This window comes from Camellia sinensis, chromosome 13, assembly GCF_055761805.1.
Source record: "Camellia sinensis isolate YWXY chromosome 13, ASM5576180v1, whole genome shotgun sequence".
Taxonomy (NCBI): Eukaryota; Viridiplantae; Streptophyta; class Magnoliopsida; order Ericales; family Theaceae; genus Camellia; species Camellia sinensis.
In genome coordinates, this window is record NC_138973.1 from 132,813,992 (window position 1) to 132,839,969 (window position 25,978).

At 38.1% G+C, this 25,978-nt stretch overlaps 1 protein-coding gene across 2 annotated transcripts; it reads left to right on the forward strand.

Moving 5' to 3' along the window:
• The first annotated feature begins 5,074 nt into the window (after positions 1 to 5,074).
• LOC114290071 (uncharacterized) lies at positions 5,075 to 25,758 on the forward strand. 2 transcript variants are annotated; one of them, XM_082903423.1, is made up of 10 exons: positions 5,075 to 6,858; positions 7,351 to 7,809; positions 7,931 to 8,232; positions 19,170 to 19,889; positions 19,976 to 20,254; positions 21,274 to 21,435; positions 21,542 to 22,477; positions 22,563 to 22,778; positions 23,214 to 23,474; positions 25,172 to 25,758. In XM_082903423.1, the coding sequence occupies exons 1-10, from the start codon at positions 5,607 to 5,609 to the stop codon at positions 25,394 to 25,396; spliced, it is 4,812 nt and encodes a 1,603-aa protein (XP_082759549.1). In that variant the 5' UTR covers positions 5,075 to 5,606; the 3' UTR covers positions 25,397 to 25,758. The 2 variants fall into 2 exon arrangements, with proteins under 2 accessions (XP_082759549.1, XP_082759550.1); XM_082903424.1 differs by having other exon boundaries at positions 21,274 to 21,312.
• Positions 25,759 to 25,978: the final 220 nt, after the last annotated feature.

The window sequence follows — 25,978 nt, forward strand, 5'->3', positions numbered from 1 at the left end:
GGTGATGGCAGATAAAGCTTGGGTCAAGACCAGGCATGTCGTAGGGCGACCATGCAAAGACTTCGATGTTCGCCATCAAAAACTCAATCATCTCGGTTCTCTCCATGGCCGAGAGACTTGAACCGAGCAAGAAGAATCTGTCCGGCTGCTCGGCATCAATCCGCACCTCAACCAATTCTTCAACAGCCTTGTCTTCTGCTTTGGTGACAACATCATCCAAGACACTCCGGTCCTCCGGTCCCTTGATCATTTGAACGAATCCTTTGGCTGCCCTGCTCCCGTTGACCGCCACGAAGCACTGCTTGGACATGACCTGATCACCCCAAATCTCCTCGATTGCCCCCATAGCCGAGGGGAATCTCATCACCTGGTGGTAGGTCGATGCTACGGCTTGCATGGCGTGAAGCCATCCTCTTCCAAGGATAAGGTTGTACGTTGAAGGCACTTGTAGCACCCAAAAATCCACTTGCTTGACCACGGATCCCGCTTTGACCGGCAGGATAATTTTTCCCAATGGCCACTCCGGCTGCGAGTTAAATCCAACCAGTGGCGAAGTGGCCGGAGCCAAGTCTGTCTCACGGAGTTTGAGCTGTTTGAACGCATCATAATACATGATCTCGACCGAGCTTCCCTGATCGATCAAGATCCGTCTAACATCAAATTCTTTGACGCGTAATGTTACTACAAGAGCATCGTTGTGCGGCGTCTGAATACGCTCTAAATCCCTTGAGGTGAAACTAATCACATCTTTCTCCTCTGTCTTCCCCCTTTTGATGGCAGGCTGTACTGACAAAACCTCCCTCATATGCTCTGCCTTCTTGATCATGCCCCGGAGTTCGCAAACGCGCTCCGGTTCCACGATGCCGTGGATGACATTAATAACTCCTTGTGGTGGTGCATCTTGGTCATCCTGTCCCCTGGGATCGACCGGAGCCTGATTTGGTTTCACGCCGCCATCAATGTAAAGGTCCAGATGCCCGGCCGCAACCAATTCTTCCAAATGTTGTCGCAAAGGCAAACAATCCTCAGTCCGGTGGCCCCTCTCCCGGTGAAACGTACAACGATACCGCGGATTGTACCCCTTTTGTCCATCGCCCAACTTAGCAGGAAACCGGACATACTCCTCGTCTCGGATTTCGCTAAGTATGCGATAGATTGGAATCTTGAAGACCGTGGTTATGCCAGTCCTTGCCTTCATTCTCCTGTTTGCGTCCTCAACGTCATCACGGGGGTAGTCATCCCGGTCATTTCGACGTCCTCTACCCCGGTTTTTACGATTTGAACCTCGGTCTGATTCCTCTGCTCGGTCATTTGAGCGGCTGGACTCTTGCCCAACTGCGTGCACTTTGCCAGCTGTCTTCTTGTCTGTTCCGACCGGAGTGGCCTTCACGGTGGAAGCTGACGCATCATCCTCTACTCGGATGTGCTCATTGATGCGCTGCATGAGCTGGCCCATGGAGGTCGGTTGGTGCATGGTAAGCGAGTCCCGCAGTCTATGTCCGACCGGGAGACCACGCTTATATTGCGTGATGGCAAGGTTGACCGGGCAATCCAGGATCTCGTTGAAGGTCTCCCAATACCTTGAATTGTATGCCTTCAGTGTGTCGCACGGTTCCATCTTGACACTCAGCAAGTGATCGACTTCCTTTGGCGTTTTTGTGTTAGTTTTGAAGCGCGTAACAAACGCTTCGGCCAACTGATGCCACCGTTGTATGCTCCCTTCCGGCAACCTCTCAAACCACTTTAAGCCCAGCTCACCTAAACTGGACGGGAAGATTAGGCACATAAGTCCGTCATTGCGCCGATGTCCGGCCATAACCTGTCGGAAGTGGCTCACATGCATGTACGGATCGGTTTTTCCGTCGTAAAGTGTGAACTTAGGCTGATGGAAGCCTGCTGGAAGCGGCGTTGTTTCTATTTCCAGGGAAAAAGGAGTGGCATTCAACCTTGCCAAGTCTGTATCTTCGAATATTGGCATTGCCTGGCGGGGTGGAGGCATTCCGACCTCCTCGCTGGCATGAACCCCATAGGAGAGCCGCTGGAAAGCTGGGATTCTCTGAGCTTCGCGCCGGCGAGCCCGCTCCCTTAACACTGCCCGTAGGTCCTCCGACTGAGCGGAATAAGAATACCTCGACGTCGTCGCCGGACGTGAGGGTTTGTAAGTGCTGTCTTGCGCGCTAGACTTTTCTGCACGCATGTCGGAATCACCAACCTGGTAACTCCTGGTGATGGAAATGGACTGAGTACGTCGCTGACTCTGATCGCCTGACCGGCGGGATGGGGTGCGCTCACTGTGGTCTCCCACTCCAACTACACCTTTCCCTTTGACATGCCGCTTAAGATCCTCCATCTCCGCCGCCATCCGCCTGATGACAGCGTCTTGGTCCCTTAACTTGCTTTCCAGTCGCCTGGCGTGTGAGTCTCTCCGCCGGTGACCGTCTGGACTCCGTGAATGCCCATGACTCCTTCCGCGCTTATCCCGCGCGTCTCCTGACTGCCCTCCAGTGGGCATCCCCAAGTCAGCCATTGGGTGGACGGCAGGAGGTCCCTCTCTCCTTCGGGTATACTCCGGGGTGGCTCCGTCGATGGCGGACAACGGGAACTCGTCGTTGTTCGCCATGGACGGCGATCAGATGAACCTGGAAGACAAGGTTTTGTCTGAAAAGTTCCCACAGACGGCGCCAATTGTACGGGGAGCAAATATTCCGGCGTCCCGTATTCCTTTCTTCCGAGCTCCGTCGACGTCCGATCACCTGCGAGCAAGTAATGGTGAGCTACCCGGCGGTGTGTGGCCGGAAAAACCCTCCGACGGACAAGTTAGCACACACCTTAGAGGGAATAGAGAGAAGGGAGAGTGTTTTAGTGTAAGGATTTTCTTACAGAGTGTTCGTCTATCGCGTATGGGGGGCGCAGACATGCTTATATATCTTCTGAGCCCCATATCCACTCCCTGTCATCTCCTGACACGTGGCTCTGCTATCCCATCTGTCAGCATAAACCATGCCGTTCATCACCTGCTCTCAACTGCCTGTCAGCATAGCTGGAGCTCGGCAGCCGAGCTGCCCTACCTCGGTCATACCATGCTTCATACCTTAAGCGCCTAACCGGATAACCGAATGAAGGACCGGGCTAGGCGGCATCTCGGCAGAGCTTAGCCCGGGCTCCTCCTTTGGTCGGCCTTCTCGCCGGTCAGTCAACTACCTCGGCTGACCGCGCCTTTCCGAGCGCCGGCCTCTCGGTCTGTCTGGTCTCGACAATCCTCGGACCGAGCATCCTAGCCTGACCGGTCACTTCCTGGCCGAGCAGCTTCTGCACGGTCCGGGGCAGCACACAGACCAAACTCTGCCCGGCCCAACTTCTGGTAGCCCATCTCCGGGTGAACAGTCGATCATCTCGGCCCAATGCTCTGTTGGGCCCTCAACTTGTTCGGTCTATACCTCGGCCCAACACCGGAGCATAAATCACCCTCTCAAGTACATATTGAAAATATGATTAAATAAGTGCTGAAATTAAATAAAAAGGAGTACTCACTCGCTAGTTTGCAATAACCAAAGAAAATGCGAAGAAAAGCCAAGCTTTCTTGCTTGTAAGATTCCCTCAAGTTTAGGTTATGATTAAGTTCAAGTTCTTCAAACCTTAGACGATCTTTAAGTTGTTAAAGTTGCTGTAAAGTGGTGTGATTTTCAGAATTAGGGTTTAGGGTGAAAGGAGGCAAGTGTTTTTCACTCAAAAACTTACTAAAATTGCTTAAAGTTTGAATCCTTTCAAATGGGGAGGGAGGGAGGGGGTAGTGGTTGCTTTTATAGGCAATAGGGAGCCTTAGGGGTCAAGAAAGGTCACCCTAGGGTTCCCGCATTACTAACTTGCGGTGCCTCCCGCTCAATTCGTAACACAGCCCAAGCAAAACAAAATTATGGGTCTATCGATGGAATGTGCGTTTGCACGAGGAATATGCAAGCATACTAGGAATGTGTGGTCGCACAAGAAGAAAGTGTACATGCGACTGCCGTCATGATGATGTGTGGCCATACAAGGATGTACGGGTGCATATCAGATAGATTTTCGTATTTTGGGTATATCTTTCTCATCTGACATTGGTTTGAGGCGAATCAAGCAACCTTGGAAAGATAATTCCAAGGGATACAATTTCGTATGAAATAGACATTTTCAAATTCCAACTATTTTTAGGTGAAAATAGGACCTCGAAACGAATAATAAAAAAACCATAATTTTGGCACGAAAATAGCAACGCAACAACTCTAACAACTTCAAGCATCTCTAAGGTTGAGATTACAACCAAATATTGAAATGCGAGTTTCATAAATTAATAATCTCAATCTTATGTTATAATTTATCTAATCAACCAAGCCCTAAATGCATTCCAAATCCTTCAACATGAATTATTGCCTTCATAGTCTTGAATGGATACTATTTGTCAAAATATAGTAGTATGTTTGACATTTAGCAAACCAGAAAGAGATCAGGGTGTCAACATGGAGTGTCAACATGGTGAGCGGGGGGCGAAAGAAGAAGGAAGAAGGTGGCAGTGTATGGTTTGTGACAAATGTGAATTGTCAGAGAAGAGAGAGATGAGTAGTTGCAGTGAATTTTCCACTCTGTGCTTAGAAATAAATTACATGAGGCACACATGACTATTTTTTTTTATTTTTTATTTTTTTGCCAAGAAATTTAACGCTAGTTATTAATTGAACCAAATTAATATGTAATTAAAAATTTATTAACACAATTTTCAATAGCCAAATCAATGAATTGCTGCAAGGAATGAAGTACATGAACTACATATGTAAATTGCCCTTGAGTTCAAATTAATAAAAATACCATGCAATCCTGGGTGCATCACATGACATTTTTTTTTGTCAATTTTTTTATTTTATTTTATTTTATATAGACATTGGTTATTGTGTCAAGTTGAGTATTACATACTTTAAGGGATAGTTTGACAAGTATTTTTTAACAATTTTTTTGATATTTTCTTCATTTTAGTAAATAGTTTTAATTTAAAAAATAATAATAATAACTTTTAGGTTATATTAGATTAGAAGATCCAATTTTTTTTTTTTATAGAAATAGAAATTGTGTTTAAAAAAAGCCAATTAAAGAAGTATTATTTTCTTGGAGGGGCTTTTTTTGGGTTTATTAATTTTAACTTTATAGATCATTCTAGAATAGAATTACTTAAAAGAAAAAGGCATTTGACATAAATCTAAAAAAAATCACAAAATACAAAAAAAAATTAAAATAGATGTGAATATTTCAACCTTTGCCAAACAGAACATACAGACCAAATTGGACAAAAAAATAAAATAAAATAAATTGCAAGGGTCAAATTGAAAATTGGCTAATATTTTAGAGACAGTGTGTAATTTATCCAACTACGAATGCAAAACTGTGACACTTGTTATCGCGGGAGATTCAAAAAGCAGCTTGCTCGACCACCACTTTCTCTCTCTTAAAGCATTTATGTCTGTATAAGTATATCTATCTATATAGAGAGAGAAAACAAAACAAAACCAATCCAAGCCAAGCCAAGCCAAGCCAAATCCTCGCTCTTGAAATCATTTCATATTCATTCACAACATTTGGAAATGGGGCGTAAACTTCAAGCACCACCACCGCCGCCGTCACCATCGGCGTCGCCGGAATCCACCTACCCAGCACCACCGCCGTCTTCATCCGCCATGTCCGGCGAAGAACGAGTCTCCGTGGATCGGCGTACGGACTACTCGGTGGTGTGCAAATGGACGATCCCGAACTTGGAAAGAACGAAATCAAAGGCAGTGTATAGTCCTTACTTGGAAGTCGGAACATCAGGTATCGATTGTCGTCTTGTGGTGTACCCTAGAGGCCATTCTGATGCTCTACCTGGTTCTCTCTCTCTCTACCTTCATCTTATCGACCCTCCTCGCACTTCCAAATTGGGTTGTTTCACTTACTACAAACTCTCTATTCTCAACTCTCTCGATGAATCCAAGTCTCTGCATAGAGATTCCTACTGTCGATTCACTTCTAAGAGGAAGTCTCATGGTTGGTCTGACTTCACTCTCTCTTCAACGGTCCTCGATCCCCAATTAGGGTTTATCTCCAACAATTTTCTCTTCATTCTCGCTGATATTCGAGTTTTGAATGAATCAACCTCGTTTGTACCGGATACCAATGAATCAAAGTTGGCATCCTCGAGTGTAAGTGTTAGTAGTGGGCAATTCACTTGGACTATAAAGAATTTTGGTTTGTTTAGGGAAATGATTAAGACTCATAAGCTATTGAGCCCTTCGTTCCCGGTGGAGGAATGTAATCTTCGGATTTCTGTTCATGGGTATGTGGCCGATAAGGTTGAGTATTTGTATCTTTGTTTGGATAGTAAAGAGATGGAGAATTTGACTGGTTTTGAATATAGGAGCTGTTGGTGCATGTTTAGAATGTCAGTGTTGAATCATAAATCAGGTTCCAAGAGCATTCATAGGGACTTACATGGGCGGTTTGGCACAGGCGTCAATTTCGAGGACACTACGTATATTGGCTGGTGTAATTATATGAAAATGTCGAAGTTTATTGGGTTGGACAACGGTTTTCTTCTTGACGATACTGCTGTGTTCAGTGTGTCATTCCAAGCGATTAAGGAATCTAGTGGATGCCTTAAGATTACCAGGACTCCTGCGGTTAAAAATTCTATTATGCCTAATAAACCTGATTGGTATCAGGGAGGATTTGTTTGGAAAATTAAGAATTTCACAAGGTTGAAGGATATTATGAAGAAGAGGAAGATCGTGGGTCTAGCTGTTAACAGCAGGAGGTTTCAGATTGGAAATCAGGATTTTCATCTGGGGGTTTATCCTAGAGGTAATAATTAATAAATAAAATGTAACTTAATTTGTATATTGTCCTATTTCTAATGGAATCTTGGGATACATTATTGTAATACTTGCTTGATAAGGTGGAAAGATTTTGAAATGAATTTGATCAGTGTAAAAAGCAATACATGTTAGAAGGAAGAAACGGATGTTGTCATTCTACCTCTATCATGAATGGCTTGGAATCAATCAAAGAACATGATAATTACTGGCAATATGTTGGACATTCTTGAATTATGTACAAACTATTAAATCATTTAAGTTAAAATTATTGAATCATAGAGGATGTAATTTAAATACTTTTGCTATAGGAATCGCATATATATCATCAGTTATCTGAATGATTAGAGTGTTTTGTCAGAGTCAACACTATTGTTTGATACTGGTTTTAATCGGAACCTGTGGTGTGTTTTAATATTTAAGACTTTTAAACTGCAAGAGAACTGATGGGATTTCATGCTTATGCTTGATTGCACACCAGGGTTATCTCAACCGCCAAGTCACTTTTCATTTTATCTCCAAGTTGATAACCAGAATAGTTCCCCTGACTGGAGTTGTTTTGTATCTTATCGGTTGTCTGTCAAGAACCAGAGGAGCATGGATAAATCTGTTAGTAAGGACTCACTGGACCGTTTCTCCAATGCTACAAAAGAATTGGGCTGGTGTGAATTTTTGACTCTGAATAGTCTCTTTGATCAAGACTCCGGGTTTGTTGTTGGCGATACAATTCACTTTTGTGCAGAGGTTCTTCTTTTAAAGGAGACATTTTTAAAGGGTAACACAGAGTTGAGGAATGCTGGTTTTCCAGTTGATCATCTATCAGGGGAAGGCGAGTTAGTCCTATGGATGATGCATAACTTCATGTCTTTCATTGACATATTAGAAACCAGGAAAATAGTTAGTCCAGCTTTTGAAGTAGGTGGATTTCAGCTTCAGATTGGTGAGTTAATGGGTGGTTAGATTATTTAAGTTGTTTTTGACTCTCTCATTTATTTGATGGTTTTCTCACTATGGGCCCCTTCTTTTTTTCTTTTTTTTCTTGTTGCGTGATAATAATGCAGGGGTCTGCAAGTCATTAGACAGCATATGTGCATTTCTGGAGTGTAATCCATCAGTCACAAGTGACTCTGATAAGAACTTTTTGGTTAGTTACAAGATGTCTTTGGCAAATCAAAAGAACCATGCCAAAAGTATGTGGAAGGAGACTACTTTCTGTACAAAGTCAAATAATAATTCTGTTATCCAGTTCATGAAAGTTTCAGACATGGTGGACGCAGATGCTGGATATCTTGCTCATGAATCAGTTGCTATCTTGTGTCAGATTCTCGATCATTGCCCGTCGCTTGAGTTTTCAGAACCAGGGGTTAGTATGCTTGATGTTTGCTATGTCTTTGAATATTTCACGCATTTGAAATTTATCAGTAATTGGTCTTCTGTGCATGCTATTTATGACAATTCATTGACAAAACCCAATGCCATGCATCATTTGTATTGAGTTATAAAGTCACACTGTAAACTCTGTCTTGCTTTGCCATCTACTGAAGCATCAAAATTTCATTTATTTAGGGTGTTTTGGATAGCTTAGAAATGAAAGCATTTTGGAAACTTAAGGAAAACAATCATCTTGCTTGTTTCCACTTTTCAAAAAATACTTTTCAGAAAATTTTACTTTTTTATTTTCCGTGTTTTTTTGTTTTTACTGAATTTTTTTAATATTTTAAGCAATTTTTTTACTTTTTAGACACACCTAACACAAATACACCTAAAAAGTAAAAAAAATGTAAAAAAAATCTTTTAAAAATTCACTAAATACCAAAAATACAAAAAAAAATACAAGAATTCAGTACATTTTTTGTATTTTTATTTATTTATTAATTTTTTAAAATATTTTTTCACAATTTTTTTACTTTTTAGATACATTTGAGTAATGTACATCTAAAAAAGTAAAAAAAATGTTTAAAATTTAAAAAATATTCACTAAGAACAAAAAAACATGAAAATCAAAAAAGTCAGTTTTTAAAAAACTTAATTCAAAAAACTTAAACCAAACACACTGAATAATTTTTTTAGATATGTACAGAAATGTTTGGAAACAAAAACTAAAGCGTATGCAAATGTCTATACAAGTTCGTTAATTAAGGGTAAATTACATTTTAACCCAACCGTCACTCAGTATCATTTTTCACCTCTCAACTAGAAAGTGCTACACTTTGCCACCTTAAACTATCAATTTGTACCAATGTGAACCTTTCAATAAGGATCCATTACATAAATGGATGGAAAATTGACATATGACTTGCAGATGACAATGCAGATTTTATATAGAAGAATGACTTGTGAAAGCCACCACAATGTGTTGTTGCCTGAAGTGGACTGAACTGAAGGTTGATTGTAAAGGAAGGACAAGTGAATTTTTTTTAATGTATAAAGTCTTTTAAAATTTATTTATCATGGATTAAAGACAGAAAAAACATATTTTCTTTTTTTTTATTTATTTGAGATGATTTTGCCCTTTTTATCTTTCATTACTTCTTTTGCCATTTCAACCATCAACGTGATAAACTATCTCTCTCTTTCTCTCTCTCTCTCTCTCCATATATATTTTTATTAGGGGTGTTCAAAAAACCGAATCACCTGATGAAGCTGACAAATTAGAATCGAACTGAATGGTTGTGGTTGGTTTCAAAAACACTCCACGGTCGGCTTGGATTCCGTAGACAAGATTCATCAATGTTACGATTGGTGGACGGTTCTAATCCTTTGGAAATTGAATATACCCAAACCGTCCGAAATAATAGTCAAATAGCAATTAAAACTCTTGGCGGTTTGTGTAATGATAGCATTAAAACTCTGAGTCTGTACCAATCACAAAGAAGGTAGCACAAGGCGCAAAAAAATTGTTAGACTTTTATTCACCCTTTTGTTTCAGATTTCAAATGCAAGTAAACACTCCAATAAATGCTTCAAACAACTTCACCACAATAGCTATTCCACCTGTAAAAGCATATTCCTCTCTGCCATAAAATATTTTTTGGTACCAAATAAATAGCCAAAGTGGCTCGCGTATAAGGACGAAGATACTCCATTCAAAATAATTCAAACACATTTATTTTCCCGCCTTTGCTTTATGTCTATCAGTCTGTAAGAATATTTACTTTACAACCACGCAAACCACTAGAAAAGTGACACGTGTATAGCACTATTTGGCAAAAGAATCAAAAGTACTCACACCACTCACACCTGGGCCCGGGTGTAACTTCATTTTAACCACATCCATACACGTAGTACAACAATGGACGGCCCAGATCAGCGGGAGGGGGGGGTGCTAGTAATATTAATATAGCGCCCCCCCAGTCACACCATTCACACCAAGTTTTTTAACTGATAGGGAGGCCTTGTACGGCTGGTGTGAGTTTACAATTTACCATTACAAAATGTCTCGCCAAGTCTCTTTCCGTTTTTATGCCAAGAATGTTTTCCTCACCTACCCACAATGCCCATGCCCAAAAGAACAACTCTTAGAACTCCTCCATTCCCTTCTCCAACTAGCCTATCAGTCATACTACATACTTGTCGCAAAGGAGCTCCACGAAGATGGAAACCCTCACCTTCATGCCATGGTTCAATGCACGAAGAAGATCCAAACCTCCAACCCGAAATTTTTCGATCTCACTGGAACCAATGGCAGAATCTATCATCCAAATGTAGAAGAACTCCACTTGCCAACAGCAAGTCGACAGTATATACAGAAAGGGGGTGAGTTTGTTGAATAGAGAGAATTTTCATCTAAGGGGAAAAGTCCTTCGAAGAACAGAGACGAATTCTGGAGGGGAATAATTGTAGAAGGAGAAACGGAGGAACAATTCTTTGCACTCTGCAAAGAAAGATGTCCCACCGATTATGTCACAAAATACCCCTAATTAAAAATATTTTCGAGGGATCATTACAAAAGAGAGAGCCCCCCATATACTAGCCCCTTTAATTCATTTCCTTTCTTAAATGAAGAAGTAAAAAAATAGGCAGAAAATAATATTTTGTTTGTAAGTCGAAATTTTGTACAATACGATTTATGTCAAAATTGCTATCTCTCCGTTTGGAGGGAAGACGACTGGATTAGATTAGGGATACACAAAAATAATATCACCAATTTATATATTGACGAAGAACTCTCCTCCTCCTCTGATAACAGGAACTAGAACAGCGGCCCATCTGCCCAATCTCTCTCTACCTTAAAGGACCCTCAAGAACAAGAAAAACCACCTGGACCAAAAGCCTCGGACGAGGCAATTACTTCTCTAGCAGAATAAGCTTCAAGGACTACAATCAAGATGCTGTCTACAACGTCATAGATGACATCAAATACTCGACAGTCCCTACTGAATTTATAAAGAATTTAGTAGGTTGCCAGAAAGACTTCCATGTATTTTTTAAATTTCATCCAGATCTCACTATTAGAGGGGGAATTCCATGTATTATATTAACTAATGGGGACAGTAGTTGGTTAGATGCAATGTCCCAAAAAATGAGAGAATGATTTGATGTTAATGTAACCACCGTCATGATTAATGAAAATTTTTATTAATTTTATTTATGAAACCACTCAAACTTTTATTTACTTACTATATTTCCCTTATCATCAACTATTACATCACTATTTTTTACACCACTATTTTTTACACTCCTATTTTTTACACTCATTATTACATTTCGTAAAACATCAGAAAATTCTGTTGGATTCATAACAACTGATTCTCTACGATCAACTTTTTCTTTGCTAACACCAACCTCCGAAATCGATGGACCAGGATCAATATCACTAGTTCCATCACCACTTCTGCGTACATCAATCTCAGACAAATTCAAACGACCTTTGCGTTCATGAATAACTGAACTACTTCTCCCAAAACCTCCTAACAACAAATCTCTTCGCCTTTCCGGTAAACCCACAAACTTAGTCCGTGTCAGAATTGGAATGACTTTCATTGGAGGACAATGCCAAACATCAACATTTTCATTAGTATATTTTTTAGGTAACACAACAATAGATGGGGCCTTCATTTGTGAATCTTCTAGCATGTCACTTGTAGAATACTTCAGATATCCCTTCATTTTACAATACGTAATCCCCCTTTTAATATTTGAATTTCAAGTCGATACTTCACCATCCACGGCACCTAGTTGTCTTTAATTGAACAATAACCATTCTCATAATAGACTAACTCGCACTGACAATCCTCAGGGAAAAGAAACCATGCCTGCAGACTGTCATTACCATCTAACCTCCAATCATAAACATTTACTCTGACCAACCTATTGGCATTGGGTGCGCAAAGGGGGGAATATTTTATCAACCTTAATACTCTTTTGTTTGTATCTTAACCTCAATTGAGAAAATAAATTAGGCAACGCAAGTTCAATACAATTGAAATCACTTGTTGAAATACCTTCAACAACACTAGTTTTTATATCGTCCACCTCCATTCAAAACCTGAACATTACAAATAAAAATACATAAAATTACAATTCTAAACAGTTTTAAAGTACATTTGACTCCTTAAAGTAACCCTACCCTATAATACACAATCATTTAGATTTGATATTTTCTATGCATTGATACATGTGATTAATAAGTACGTTTACATACACATAATATAATATGTTACATGATTATAAATATATCATCATACATACATGGCATATGTTATGATATACATGATGTTTGGGTTATATATATACTAATATACAGAGGTTTATGTATGCTAACTCTTCTTTTCTTTTGGTGGAACTTTGAAGTTCCTCTCTCCTTTTGCCAAACCCTCTCTCTCCCTCAACCCCTCTTCAATCCTTATGGTTTATTGCATCTACATCTATTCGGTTATCAACAAGCCCCGTCTAGATCTCTCTACATTGATGCTTTTGGGTTAGATCCAATAGTTATGCATGTCAACACCACACCACAATAGTCTTCTCAGTTTCTTCATCTCTCTCAAATCTGTTTGTATATGTGTTTGTGTGAGATATACGAAAATGAGCTGCTGATGGGAATCAAGAACTTGACCGAATCCGACAGGCAAACCATGAGGCCTGATGAATGCAATTTTGAACTTCCTATTGGTCGAAATTGGATGTGCAATTCTTCTACCTGTAATGATCGGTTTGGGTGACGGATTAATAGCAGAACTGATCCGAACCGACTGGTGACACCCCTAATATTTATATATATTGTCTTCAACGTTCTAAGTAGAAAATATCTACAAGATTGCAAGAGATGGTTACACAATTGAGTCGTAGAATTTCAATGATTACTGTATTTCGAACCTTGTTTGCTATATTTCGATGACTGTTTGGATTGAAGCTTGCGATTGAGCCGTAGAAGGGAAGTGTGTTTCGTTTGTTTGGATGAAAGAGTGAATAATTATTGAATGTTTTTTCAAGTGAGAATGAAGATTGAACTATATGTATTTCATTTGTTATGATTGTTTTTTATTGAATCTGATTGAATAATGGTGTTTTTTGTTTGTTGTTAGATTAACTTTACTTTGGTGTTTACACTTGTAATATGTGATTTATGTTTTGTTTGCTGATGCTCTGTTTGAAAGTGACAGTAAAATTTTACTTCGGTTTGCTATGATAATATGTAATTTGTCTTTTGTTTGTTGATACTTTGTTTTAAATTAAGAATAAAATTTTACTATGTTTGTATTATCATTTCAATATTTTAATAGATTTTTTATTTAACATTTCCACTTGGGGCAATAATAAATATAGTGATTATGGTATTTAGTGATAATGATGGTATTTCACTATTTTAAATGCTAAAATTTCACCTTTAAATTTACTATGAATCAGAGTAAATTTTTACTATGAAATCAAGTAAAATTTTACTGTTGACGTTAGTTTCGACAGTAAAAAAATTTACTTTTTTTTTTTTTTATAAAAAGAATTTCATGAGTAACATGGATCTTGTTTGATAGAACGAGAGGCTTCTAAAAAACATATTTTTATTAAAAACCAACATTAAGATCAAAAGTTCTATTATTTTAAAGTTGGAAATATGAAATTAGTTACTAAGGATATTTTGGTAATAGTCATGTGTGTTGTCATTTTCAAGGCAAAATTTATGTGCTTGTCCCTAATATATGAAAGTTTTGTTATGAGGGAGTTTTGACCAAATTCTCCAATTGTAAATACTATTCCACGACAAATGAATTTCTCTTTAAAACTTCAATTGGATCTTTTGAATGAAAAAAGCAAGTTGCATAATGTACAAAGCTAAAACAATAGAAAGAAATGCCATATGTTTGGAAGCGAACACAATATTTCTTTTGTGTATTTCCTTATATTAAAAGGGGTGCTTATATTGTCTCTGTGTTTCATCTTGGTCTTATGAGATGTCTCACCTCTACCTTTTTATTACTGCATTCTTGAAGATTGCATACTTGTCAAAATTAGATGAACTAAAAAGTTTAGAAATTTCTATATGACTTCCAATATTTATCTTTTGTTTCCTATGATATGTACATGACGGCTACTTTTTTCTTTTGTGTACATACTTTTTTCTTTTATGTGTACATAATTTTCTTTTCATTTGATCTTAGGCCTAGTTAGTTTTGCATTTTTAAAAGGGTCGTCCTTTTACTCCAAATATGTAGTAGAGCTCCATTCTAACTTGGCATACCTTCTATGAGGCAAAGCTGATATCTTGATAAATGGCTCTAGAAAAGATGATTGTCAAGATGTTGCACATACTATACCATCCACCACGTGCTATTTTTAGTTTAATTATTATTTATTTGGTCCACCTAAAGTTCTCTAGGACTTTATCTGAACTTAATTAATCCTACTCCTTGTGTCAACAAGAGCTACTACATTTTTTGGGAAATGACATACATGTCTATGGATAATATGGAGAAATCCAATGCTAAAACGCGTGCACAATAGAAACAAATTTGAGTGGTTTCAACGGGTTATATAGATCTAAGAAGTATGGACACTGTTAAGAAGGTGGTGTGTTGTGTTAGACATGGACATGCCACTCTTTGGACATTTCCCGCCACCTATTGGACACACATCCAAACGTGATTTACTATTTTTAAAAATTTTCTAGATTCGTACATGCTTTAAACACGGAGGATCATAGGTCTATTGCTTAGGTAAACTTGAAGTTAGAATGTAGAGTATGTAAAAACTAGGGTTAGGGTTAGAGTGGAAGAGAGAAGAGAAAGAGAACAAAAGAGATTATAACAAAGAAATAACGTCTTAACTAACCATTTTGGTTTTAATATTTAATTTACAAATTTTAAGTTTTCAAAGAGCTTGTCCATAGTAGAAAACTTTAAATTTTGGTGGTTGATGTAATGGGGAGAATGATTAATTCTAGGGAGAAGGGTGTAGTTGAGGGTTTTGTATTCGGGAGGGATAAGATTTGTGTTTCTCATTAACAGTTTGAGGATGACGCTATCTTTTTCTTGTCTAGGGAGGAAATTGAGAATTTTAATCTTTTAGCAATTCTGAGGAGTTTTGAAATTGTGTTTAGGCTTAAGGTGAATATTTATAAAAGTGGTGTGGTGGGTATTAATTTGTGACAAGATCAAGTGCAGAGGATGGAAGAAATTTTGGGCTGCCCCATTGAGAAAGTATATGGGATTGCCGTTGGGGGGGAGATCCTATATTGGAGTCTTTCTGGGTCCGGTTCTTGAGAAGGTTGGTAAAAAATAAGAGAGCCTTATTATCTAGAGGGGGGAGATTGGCTTTGGTCGAGTTTGCATTGAGTCGTATCTCCATTTATTTCTTGTCTTTGTTCAAGGTTATGGTAAGGATTACTAAGAAAATTGAAAAGTTAATGAGGGATTTTCTTTGGGAAGGTAGGAATGAGTGGAAGAAGCATCACTTAGTGAATTGGGTGAGAAAATAGTTTCCCTTCCTAGAAGGAAAGGGGACCTTGCCATAAGAAACATTGTGATGCAGAGTATAAGAAGCTCAACGAAGGCTAATTTCAGAAAAATGATGATATTTGGACATTGGCATGATTTCAATGAGAAATTGATTGGAATCTTATATAATTATGCTTATATATTATTAGAGTCTTATTTTATGATTATTTTTTATGTTTTTTAGGATTTTTGGATTAGGAGTATTTTGGTCATTTGCGAAATTCCCTAATATGGGTTGTGTGGGTCGACCATAGGTTGTCTTGTGAGTCAAGTTATTTAAGTTTTATTTATCTTTCTTATTTGGCTTAAATTGGTTTTGGAATATTATAATAGTTTCCTTTTTTGGTTTTAGTTGATTTAAGAAGTCTCTTAGTTCTACATAAAGCCATGTAATGCCTATAATTCAATAGAATTGATATTTTAGAGAATTTTCAAAACTTTTAAAAGTTCTTATGGATTGTGTGATGCAATCTAACCCTGGGTGTGATATCTATGGAATCTAGGTGAGATATCTAGATCTATCTTCTTCTCAATTTTAAGTGCCAATTGAAATTCCTCATCAACAGTAAAGACTCGATGAGTCACCATGGCCTTGCGAATTTCATCTCTTAAACCTGATTTGAATCGAGAAAGAGTTTGACGTCGATCTTCAACACCCCTACATTGAATCTTTAGCTCCTCAAATTTATTCATGTACTCGACCACTATCAAGTTTCCTTGTCTGAGATTAGTAAGCCGATCAAAGAGTTCATCTTTATAGTCATATGGTAAGTACTTTTGTTTCATTTGTTGTTCCATCTCCCCACAATTAACAATGGGTTGTCCTGCAATCCGGAGTTCATGTTCCATCGCAGACCACCAAATTTGGGCTTGACCTATAAGCTTCATTACGGCAAATCAAACTTTCTGATCATCTGATATATCGAACCAATCAAAGTACCTTTTCAATGCAATAAGCCAATCCAAAAAAACTTGAGGGTCAATTCTACCATCAAAATCCGGAACATCAACACGCACTTTCTTTGTTATATCTCCAGCTGTGTCATATGGATCTTGCTTCTCATATCTTCCAAACACAACAACTTCATTGGCTATATCCAAAAGAGAAGTGTGTAGCCTCTCTAAGGGACGTAATGCATTAGGGTTAGCGATATCCTGTGGAAAAGTAGCAGAATCTTCTCTATCAATTTCTTTCACAACACCCTTTCCAAGTGGTTTTGGCTTACTGGTTGAAGGAGATTCAGAACCATTCGCAGCACGTTTACTTTTCTGAGGACTGGAGGCTTCAATCTCAAATATTTTTGCTTCCAATGCATCAACTCTTTCCATGATCATGTGTAGAAAATCATCTCGATGTTTGTCTGTGAGTTTGCCTCTAAAACTTTGATCGCTTCTAGTTTGCCTCTAACCCTAGATGTGATGCCTATGGAATTTAGGTGCGATGCCTAGACCTATCTTCTTCTCTTTTCTGTTTTAGTTTACTGTTCACAGCTCCTAAAGTGCCCCTGTTTTGATCTCTTTCATGCGGTTTAGTAATCCTAAACTTAGTTCATTCCATTCATTAATTGAAATCCTAAAATTCCTACTGATTTTCAGCTTTAAGCAACCATAAAAACACACAGAAAGTCAATTTTACAGTCCTTACAGCCCTGTCCCTAATCGTCCTACATCACATTGTGGCTTGGAACATTGCTCCTTTAATGAAGTGGTTATGGAGATTCCCCATCAAATGTGAGTCCTTATGGCATTCCATCATTAAAAGCAAGGAGTTCAAATCAATAGTAGCCATACCAATGTGGTTAATAGGGGTATTTGTCGATCTCCATGGAAATCCATTTCTTGTGTCCTCCCACTCATGTCCAGGTTTCTTTCTTTGAAAGTAGGAAATGGGGAATCAATTCATTTTTGGGAGGGCATTTGGGTGGGTGAACTTCCTATTGATAGGGGCTTTTCCACTCTTATATAGAGTTGCTCATTCTCATAATGTTTCCGTCGCTTTTGGTATGTACTAATTTGGCACAAATATATGGAATTTCAATTTCATAAGAATAGGGAATCTACTGAACTGGCATCTTTGTTGTCCTTGTTGGAAGGTCTTTCATTGTCTTATTCCATTTGTGATATAAGGGTGTGGAGCATTCATTCTTCTGGTGTTTTCTCGTGCAAATCTTTTTATGTTAAACTCATTGATAAGTATGGAGTTCCTTTGTTTCCATTCCACAAAACAATTTGGATAGCATTTGTACCTTTTAAAGTGAACCTTTTTATGTGGTCTTTCATTCGCGGAAGCATTATTATGACCAATGGTAATTTTCAAAATAGGAGACCCAATTACTTTCTTTGTCCTCAATGGTGCATCATGTATAGGAGATATGAGGAATCGATGAATCATTTATTTCTACATTGCCCAGTGGCTTTGAATTTATGGCATCGTCTTTTTTGTCTGAGTGGCTCACTATGGATGGCTTCGGATGCATGTACGCATATGCTGTTAGCTGATTTTCGGGGCTTTGGTGGCAACAAGAAAGCCAAAACTTCGTGGCATTGTGTTGTCTATGCTATCTTTTGGATTATTTGGTTAGAAAGAAATTTGTGGATATTCGAAGACGGGGTGGCGGAAGTGGATTCATTACGGGAGAAAGCGTATCATTTGGCTTCTTTTTGGGAAAATGTTTCTCGTCCATTATAGGGGTCCCCATTTTTGTGATTTCTGAAGAATGGGGAGCAGTTTGTCAGTCTTAGTTTTCTTTCTTTGACATGTTTGATAGTGATTTTCTTTCCTTTTGCATTGTAAGAGGACTCCTTGTCCTCACTTCTCTTTACTTGATTGATATAATCCATTTTGTTGCTATTCAACTAAAAAATAAAAATAAAAACAAAAATGAACTTGAAACTTGAACAAGTGTAAGCAGGTCTAAATCAATAACACTAGATACTTCAAGCCAGGCCAGAGAAGTAGATATTTGTTAAAAAGATAGAGATAAATAAAAGAAAAGCACCATTGTCATCTCAAACATATTCTTTTAATAAGCTAATGAAAATTTATAGTAATATTGATTTACATAAAAACAAGTTAAATTTATTTTTTTCAAAAATTGCTAAAGAAATTTAAGTATTCATGTATTGTATGTATCGTACCATGTATCACGGATCGTATATTACATTCTGTGTCATAAGAGACATTTAATACGTATTGATGATACATATCGATTTCTCTCTAAAATATCGAATTGTAAGACACTGGCAACACTAAGTTGTAGTTGTGACAGGACCATAGGTCTTCTCATTGTAATTACTCTTATTATTATTTGGATCATTTTGAGAAACATTTAATGTGTGCCACTTGTCTATAATTTTGCTGTTGTAGACATACCCTTCTTCAAATGTGGATGATAGTCAGAATGCATTTTCAAATGATCGTGATGAATTTACTCATTCCAAATTCAGCGAAGTAAATAGTGAAATTGAAGATGACATCTTTGAAAGCATTCTTTTCAGAGCAGGCCTTGACATTGCTTTGCACCAAGATTCCTGTTCAGAGTCTTGTATAAGAAAAAAAATTTGGATGGGTGCTGATTGGATGTGTCATACTATGAATAAGCTTTGCATTTACCTTGGTGAACCTGTTAAAGCAAAAGATTTGCTTAGTGCAGTGAAGAAGTTGGTTTGTTGTGATGTTAATAGACATGCTGAATCTCCACCATTCCTAATGAATTTGTGGACTGTGGTTAAGATCTCCCAACAGGCAATTATTGATCTACTTCTAGACATAATGGTTGAAAGTTGCCAACACTCAGAAACCAGATCTAGTGTGGATTGTTATGATTCAAGTTTAAAACCTTCTGGGCATACCAATGGAGAGGCCAGTGAAGGACAATTTCTGAGGCAAAGTGGACCAGAAGATTCTGGTCAATCCGCCAAATATGAGACCTTGGCCTCTTGGGTGGATGGAAGTAGCAGCATGTGTGCAGTTGAGGGCTTGGAGGAGGAGATAACCGATATACCCGAAAAAGCTATTCTTGCACAACCTCCTTCAGAACTATCTGCTATAGCCCTTCTGAAGATCAATTCTATTCAAGATCTAAAGGTTTGTTTATTTAAGTTTTTATAGATAATTGTATTTGGCTATTTGAATTCTTGACTTCAAGTATTCATTTGTTGATCTATATTCAGATCAAGTGGCCTGAGCAGGCAGATGAAATCTTAGATATGATAATCAATTCTCTGAAGGCTCTTGATGGTACTATTCCAAAAGGTGGTTTAAGGCCAAATCAATGGCTTGTATCTGTACATAAGATTTCTCGTGCACTGGACAGAGCTCCAAAACACCTGCAGCCAGACCTAGTCACTTTGGTGCCCAAGCTCGTTGATCATTCAGATAATCCACTCGCTGCATCTGTGCTTCTAGATCAACTAACTAAACCAGATGCCGACCCTGAAATCCAAGCACGAGTAAGATATATCTTTCTTTTGTTTAATTTATAGATAATAAATTTGTTATGAACGTTGAATATCAGTGAACCATTATCTGCAATTTAAGAAAAAAAATAGTTAACCATTTTGCAATGGGAATTCTAGTGATGCTGTTTGCTACTGTCTAGGAAATGAAATTTCTATGCACTACTTCCTGGAAACATCAAAAGCCTATACTGCGACAAAAGAATGTCATGATGAAATTTCCATCAGATTGCACATGACATATGGGCTTTTGAGAGTGCTCTTTTATACCAATGCCATCATATGGTAGTCCTTTGACTTGCTTTTCCTACATGCGTAAGAGCCAAACTACAACTTTTTTTTTTTAATTGAATGTTTCCAAAGCAGCCAAATCATTCCTCGAAAACATGTAACAATGATCAACTTAGATGTAAGAACTGTTTTTTAAACTTCTTGTTAACTTGTAGTGGGCCAAATATTATGCCAAGCCCACTGCTGCATTAGATACCTCCTGACGATGCTCTGCTCATGCATGCGTACTGCAAGTATATCAGAGATTGGTAGCCATGAGTCCATGACATCGGATTCCTTTAATGAATATGTACAATTAAAAAACTTCCACATGACATGATATTAGTGTGGATGGGGCAATTTTCAATCTCTCTTCTAATTGATAGGCGAATGCAAAAAGCATGAGGACATTTTATGGGGGGCTTGACAAAAGACGGATTGCATGAAAAGCTATAGACAACCTCCAATTCAATGTCTGGAGATTCTTTTTTTGTGCTTTTAGAATTTGAGTTATACAGGATTAACCTAGAGTTTGATTCCTTTATTCTCTGTGATTGTCTAAGATGGAGGAACAATGCAACAAAAGCAAGTTTTTCCCATGTGGAGAATACCTGTGTCTGAGAAGAGAAAACAAAGTAATAGAAAACTTAAGGAAGTCATACCATTTTAAGCACTAATCTATGGTGTCATTGTTCTGTATGAACCTTCTTTTATTATTATTATTAATTTTTTTTTTTCCTCAGGTCTTTGATGCCATTAGTCAATTGGAGTTCAGCAGTGAGGTGTGGGAACTTGTCTTTTTCGTTACTTCCAAAGTGGTGGAAAAGTTCAATGATGGAGCACTTGCAACTATCATTGGCTTTTTATTCAAGGCTGCATCTCATTGTCGGCATATTTCTGAAGCTGTGCGCACCAGCAACAACTAAGTTAAAAGTTGCATTATTTTGTGAGTAATCTGTTTGAGTTGATTGCTTCCTTTTGTATAAAAGTCCTGTTTTCTTTCTTTTGTAGGCCATAGTAGTTCATGCAATGCTGTGTAGCATGGGGGTCGAGGTATCACCCTGTGTGTTGATTTTCTTAAGCGAAACTGTACGTAGTTGCAGTGATATTGCCATGGCTTTGTTGAGAGATATTGATTTTGGTTTTGAACTTGATGACAAATTTTTAGCAAGCTCTGGTGAGCCCTTCTTGTGTGGAGAAGATAAACTTTTGACAAGAAGGTTGAACATGATGGATGATCAGGTTCTTGATGAAGGTCGTCATTTTTCTGACATCTATATCTTGATAGAGATGTTATCAGTACCTTCCCTCACTAATGAAGCTTTCCAAACTTTTGAGAGAGCTGTTGCTCAAGGATCAATTGTGGTTCAATTGGTGGCCAAGGTCTTCGAAAGACGCCATTCTCTAAGATTAAATATTGGTCCAATGTCTTCTGCTGGAAAAAACCAGCAAACAGATGAAGTACCGGGTGGAAAAATTGAGCCATTTCCTGTTGAAGAAGACGACTTTGCCTTACCTCTTGGTCTTGCTGAAAGATTCTCTCTCTCTAATCACTCCAGAGTGCAACAATTTTCACAGATGCTTTATGCTACGTTGTTTAGATTGTTTGCCGATGAGAGTAATTACAAGAGAATGCTTAAAGGGCTAATTGATCGTGCCATAAACCTCATAGAAAATGGTCATCAAGCAGATAAAGATTTCAATACTTTGCTTTTCTTGGTTAACAAGGAACAGGTTCTAGCTGGAGCAATTCTAAACATGATGAGGGAGGTCGCCAAGGCTGCCAATGCTGATTGTGCAACTCTTAGGCATCAGTTGTCTGCTAGTGAGGACCACAATTTGCGTATACAAGAAGAAAGACATGCTGAACATGCCGATATGGTTAGAGAAAAGGCTATTTTGTTGGAAAGGTTATGTGAATCTGAGGCCACTACCAACAATTATAAGGTACACAATCACTTCTCACTACTGATTTTGGCTCCTGAAATGCCATCATATGTTCTGATTTTGAGTTTTTCCATGAAATTGGCAGTCTGAATTGAAGCTTGAGATAGATCGTTTTGCTACGCAAAAGAAGGAACTCTCTAAACGAATGCAAGAAATGGAGAGTCAGTTTGAATGGTTTCAATCGGAGCAGAACGATGAGATTATGAAGCTATCCAAAGAGAATAAAGTGTACAAGGATCGTCTTCATAATTTGGAGACACAACTTTCTCAACTGAAGTCCCGGAGTAGTGATGATTTGAAGGTATAGTATGGCTTCATGTTCATAACTTCAGAGTGCTATCTAAAATGTGCTCTTGTGAGCTATTATTTTGGCCTGGAACACATATGAAGGGAATCTTTTCTTCCCCCCTATTCTTTGGTTACATATCTTTTAAGATGGTTACTTCGAAAATTGATTACACATATTATATATGCCTCTAGGGATCATAGTCTGTCATATTTGATATGTAAACAGTCACTAAAGCATGCACAAAAATCCTCGACATTATGAAGAAAGTTTCATATTCTTAATTCTATGAAGCGAGGCACATGTGTGTTGGGTTTATTATTTGGAGCCATCTATAGTTTTCATTTTTGATATCATGTATGCAATTGCTGTACCCAACTTTGTGCACTGAACAGGAGTTAGTTTTAACGGGTTTAATATATTTCTTAAGATTTCTATGTTTGAACACAGATACTTGTAAAAGAGAAGAATTCTCTTGCTGAAAGGCTGAAGATTGCAGAGGCTGCAAGGAAGAAATCTGATGAGATATTGAAACACTATTATAGAGATAACCGGATTCTACAGGACAATAAACATTCATTTGAGGATGAGGTCAGGCAATTGAAAGCAACAGTTGGGCAACTTGAACAAGAGAAGCTGGACAAGGAAGAAAAGATTAAACAATGTGAAATGTACATCGGTGGGATGGAAGAAAAACTTGGTGCCTGGCAGGTTGGTATCTTCTCTCAATTTCATCAATACTTTTACAGGTTAATTGAAGCTGCTGCTGGTTGCGGTCCACAATTGAACAAGCTCCCCTTTTTGTGTAATCATTATTCTATCTTTTCCTTTTCCTGCTGGTAAAATTATATCACTTTACTGAAATAAAAGCAATGTACGTATGAAAAAACAGGGTTGACGTCTTTTAATTGCCAACATGCTGAAAACATCCTCATGTTCCTTATGATAGAGGAGATTCTAGGAAAGACCTGCAGAAAGTTTTCTCTAGAAAATTGGATCCTGAGGGGTAAAAGCACTAGAAAATTGCCCTAATCATATACTAAATTAGGCATATGGCCCATGGAACGTTATAGCTTAAGGCTTAAGGCTTAAGGCTTAGTAGAATGTGGTGCCACCGTGCCACTATATGCAACAGACAAGCTGGCCAATGAATTCTTCCTCTTTAACAATGGGACAACCATTCAGATAGTTCTTCAGTAGGGATGAGACGGTTTACATTTATTTAAGTTATAAAGCAGCTGTTTACTGGAAGTTGGAACAATGCCACTTTTTTTGTTCTTTTTGGGCGGTTCATATTTGCTTCTGCTTTTCTGATAGCATGAATGACTTTGGTGCCATAGATTCTTCCATATCTTTTCTTGTCCATGTCTTCTTTTCTTTTCTTTTTATTCTTTTTCATCTGAATTTTCTAGTGAAAAATGAACAGAAAAAGGTTCATGCAACATACCACAAGATACAGTTTTGTTGCCTCTTTATTCAATCCAAATCCTGCTGAGATCTCTCTCAAAAATCAAAACCCTTCATTTATCATATCGAAAAAGTTGCAGCATCACAAAACTATGTGATTTGTGTCCGTCTTATAATGCTATAATTACATAACAGCACTTCTCCTAAAGAACTTTTCTATGTGACTAACATCATGCCTTGGGTTTCTTCTCCCTCATCTCTTTTTTTGCCATAATAACCTGTTTTGGAGATCTAAAGCCATTGAGAGTTGAGGCCTTGGTTTGCTTGCAACACACATGGAATGTGACATGACCTCTTCCTTAATGTGTAAGTGGAGAATATAATAAAAATTGTTGGATCTTCTCTTAACATGTATTTGGTTTTCTTACATCATGCACATAGTTGCGAGCATGCCCCAGGATCATGAACTATCTTTCTTTGCAATTCACATGGCGTACTCTTGTACGAGTTGTTTTCCAATGTGTACATATATTTGATCTTCAGAGGAACTTCTAAGTCATCACCAAATGGTAGAAACTATAGATTTTCTAGTTCTTCATTTATACTCAGAAGTCGAATATAAATTCTTTTCTTCCAATCTGTAAATTTAATTGTTGTTCAAAGTAACTCCAAGTGATCCTCAAAATGGTGGAAACTACCCATTGGATAATTAATCATCTATAACTGAAATCAAATGATAATTCTTTCTTCTTTGGAGAATAGGGTGCTTGCACCCCAAAATATGAGAAACAATTTTTTTCATGGTCTGGAGCACAATTTAGGACAGCATTTTTGCAATATAGTTTGGCAAAGAGCCATGATTGCTGTATACTATGGCAAAGAGCCATGATTCAGTAGGGGCAAACCAACAAACCGATGCACGTGGTGTTATGCGTATGATTATGATTATTTCTGTATCGAAATAAATTGTGCCTTGATTAAATGATGCCTGTGTTATGCAGAAACATATCCATTCTCTTGAGGTTTCCCTTAGAGAGGAGATGTCACAACATGCTCCTCTGTATGGTGTTGGCTTGGAAGACCTGTCAATGAAGGAACTAGACACATTGTCGAGTATCCATCAGCAAGGGCTCGAACAGATATATGTCCTCCAGCAACAGAAAGCTAATCTTGCCGCCAACCCTCCTGCAAACCCCAACACCTTTCCAAGCTCCAGCAGGTCATAAAATACTCTCTATTAACCCATCTCCGGATTTGTTTGTAATCCAGTATCTGGTCCACCACAACAGTGGACAAGTTTCTTTCAAGGGACTACCTTGGAATGATCAAGCAGACGTTCATTTCCAACAAATGGCATCTGGGTGGTCCTGCCTTCTTGACCTCAAGATATTACTAGTATTTCAAAAACTACAGCTTTCTTCCCCCCCCCCCCCCCTCCCTCCCCTTTTTTTTGTTTAATTTTTTTTTTAATATCTTTTTGTTTTCTTGTTATAAAGCTTCTATTTTGTTTTTAAACTGATGGAACCTAGATTTTGTGAAATATACAATAGAAAAGGATTACAATTACAGAAAGTAAAACTTCATGGCCTCTGTAGTTGCACTAGCTAACCCTTTTTTTAGGTGTGTTGGGATTATGAACTTGTAATTGATTTCCAATTTTTCAAATGGGGTGTGATAAGCCAACCTGTATTACGTTTAATTATGCATGAGATTATGTGTTTGATATGAATTTGCAAGTTTAAGTATGTGAATTTTGTGATTTTGGAACTTGATAGAAATATTTGTTACAAACACCACTTTGAGCGGAA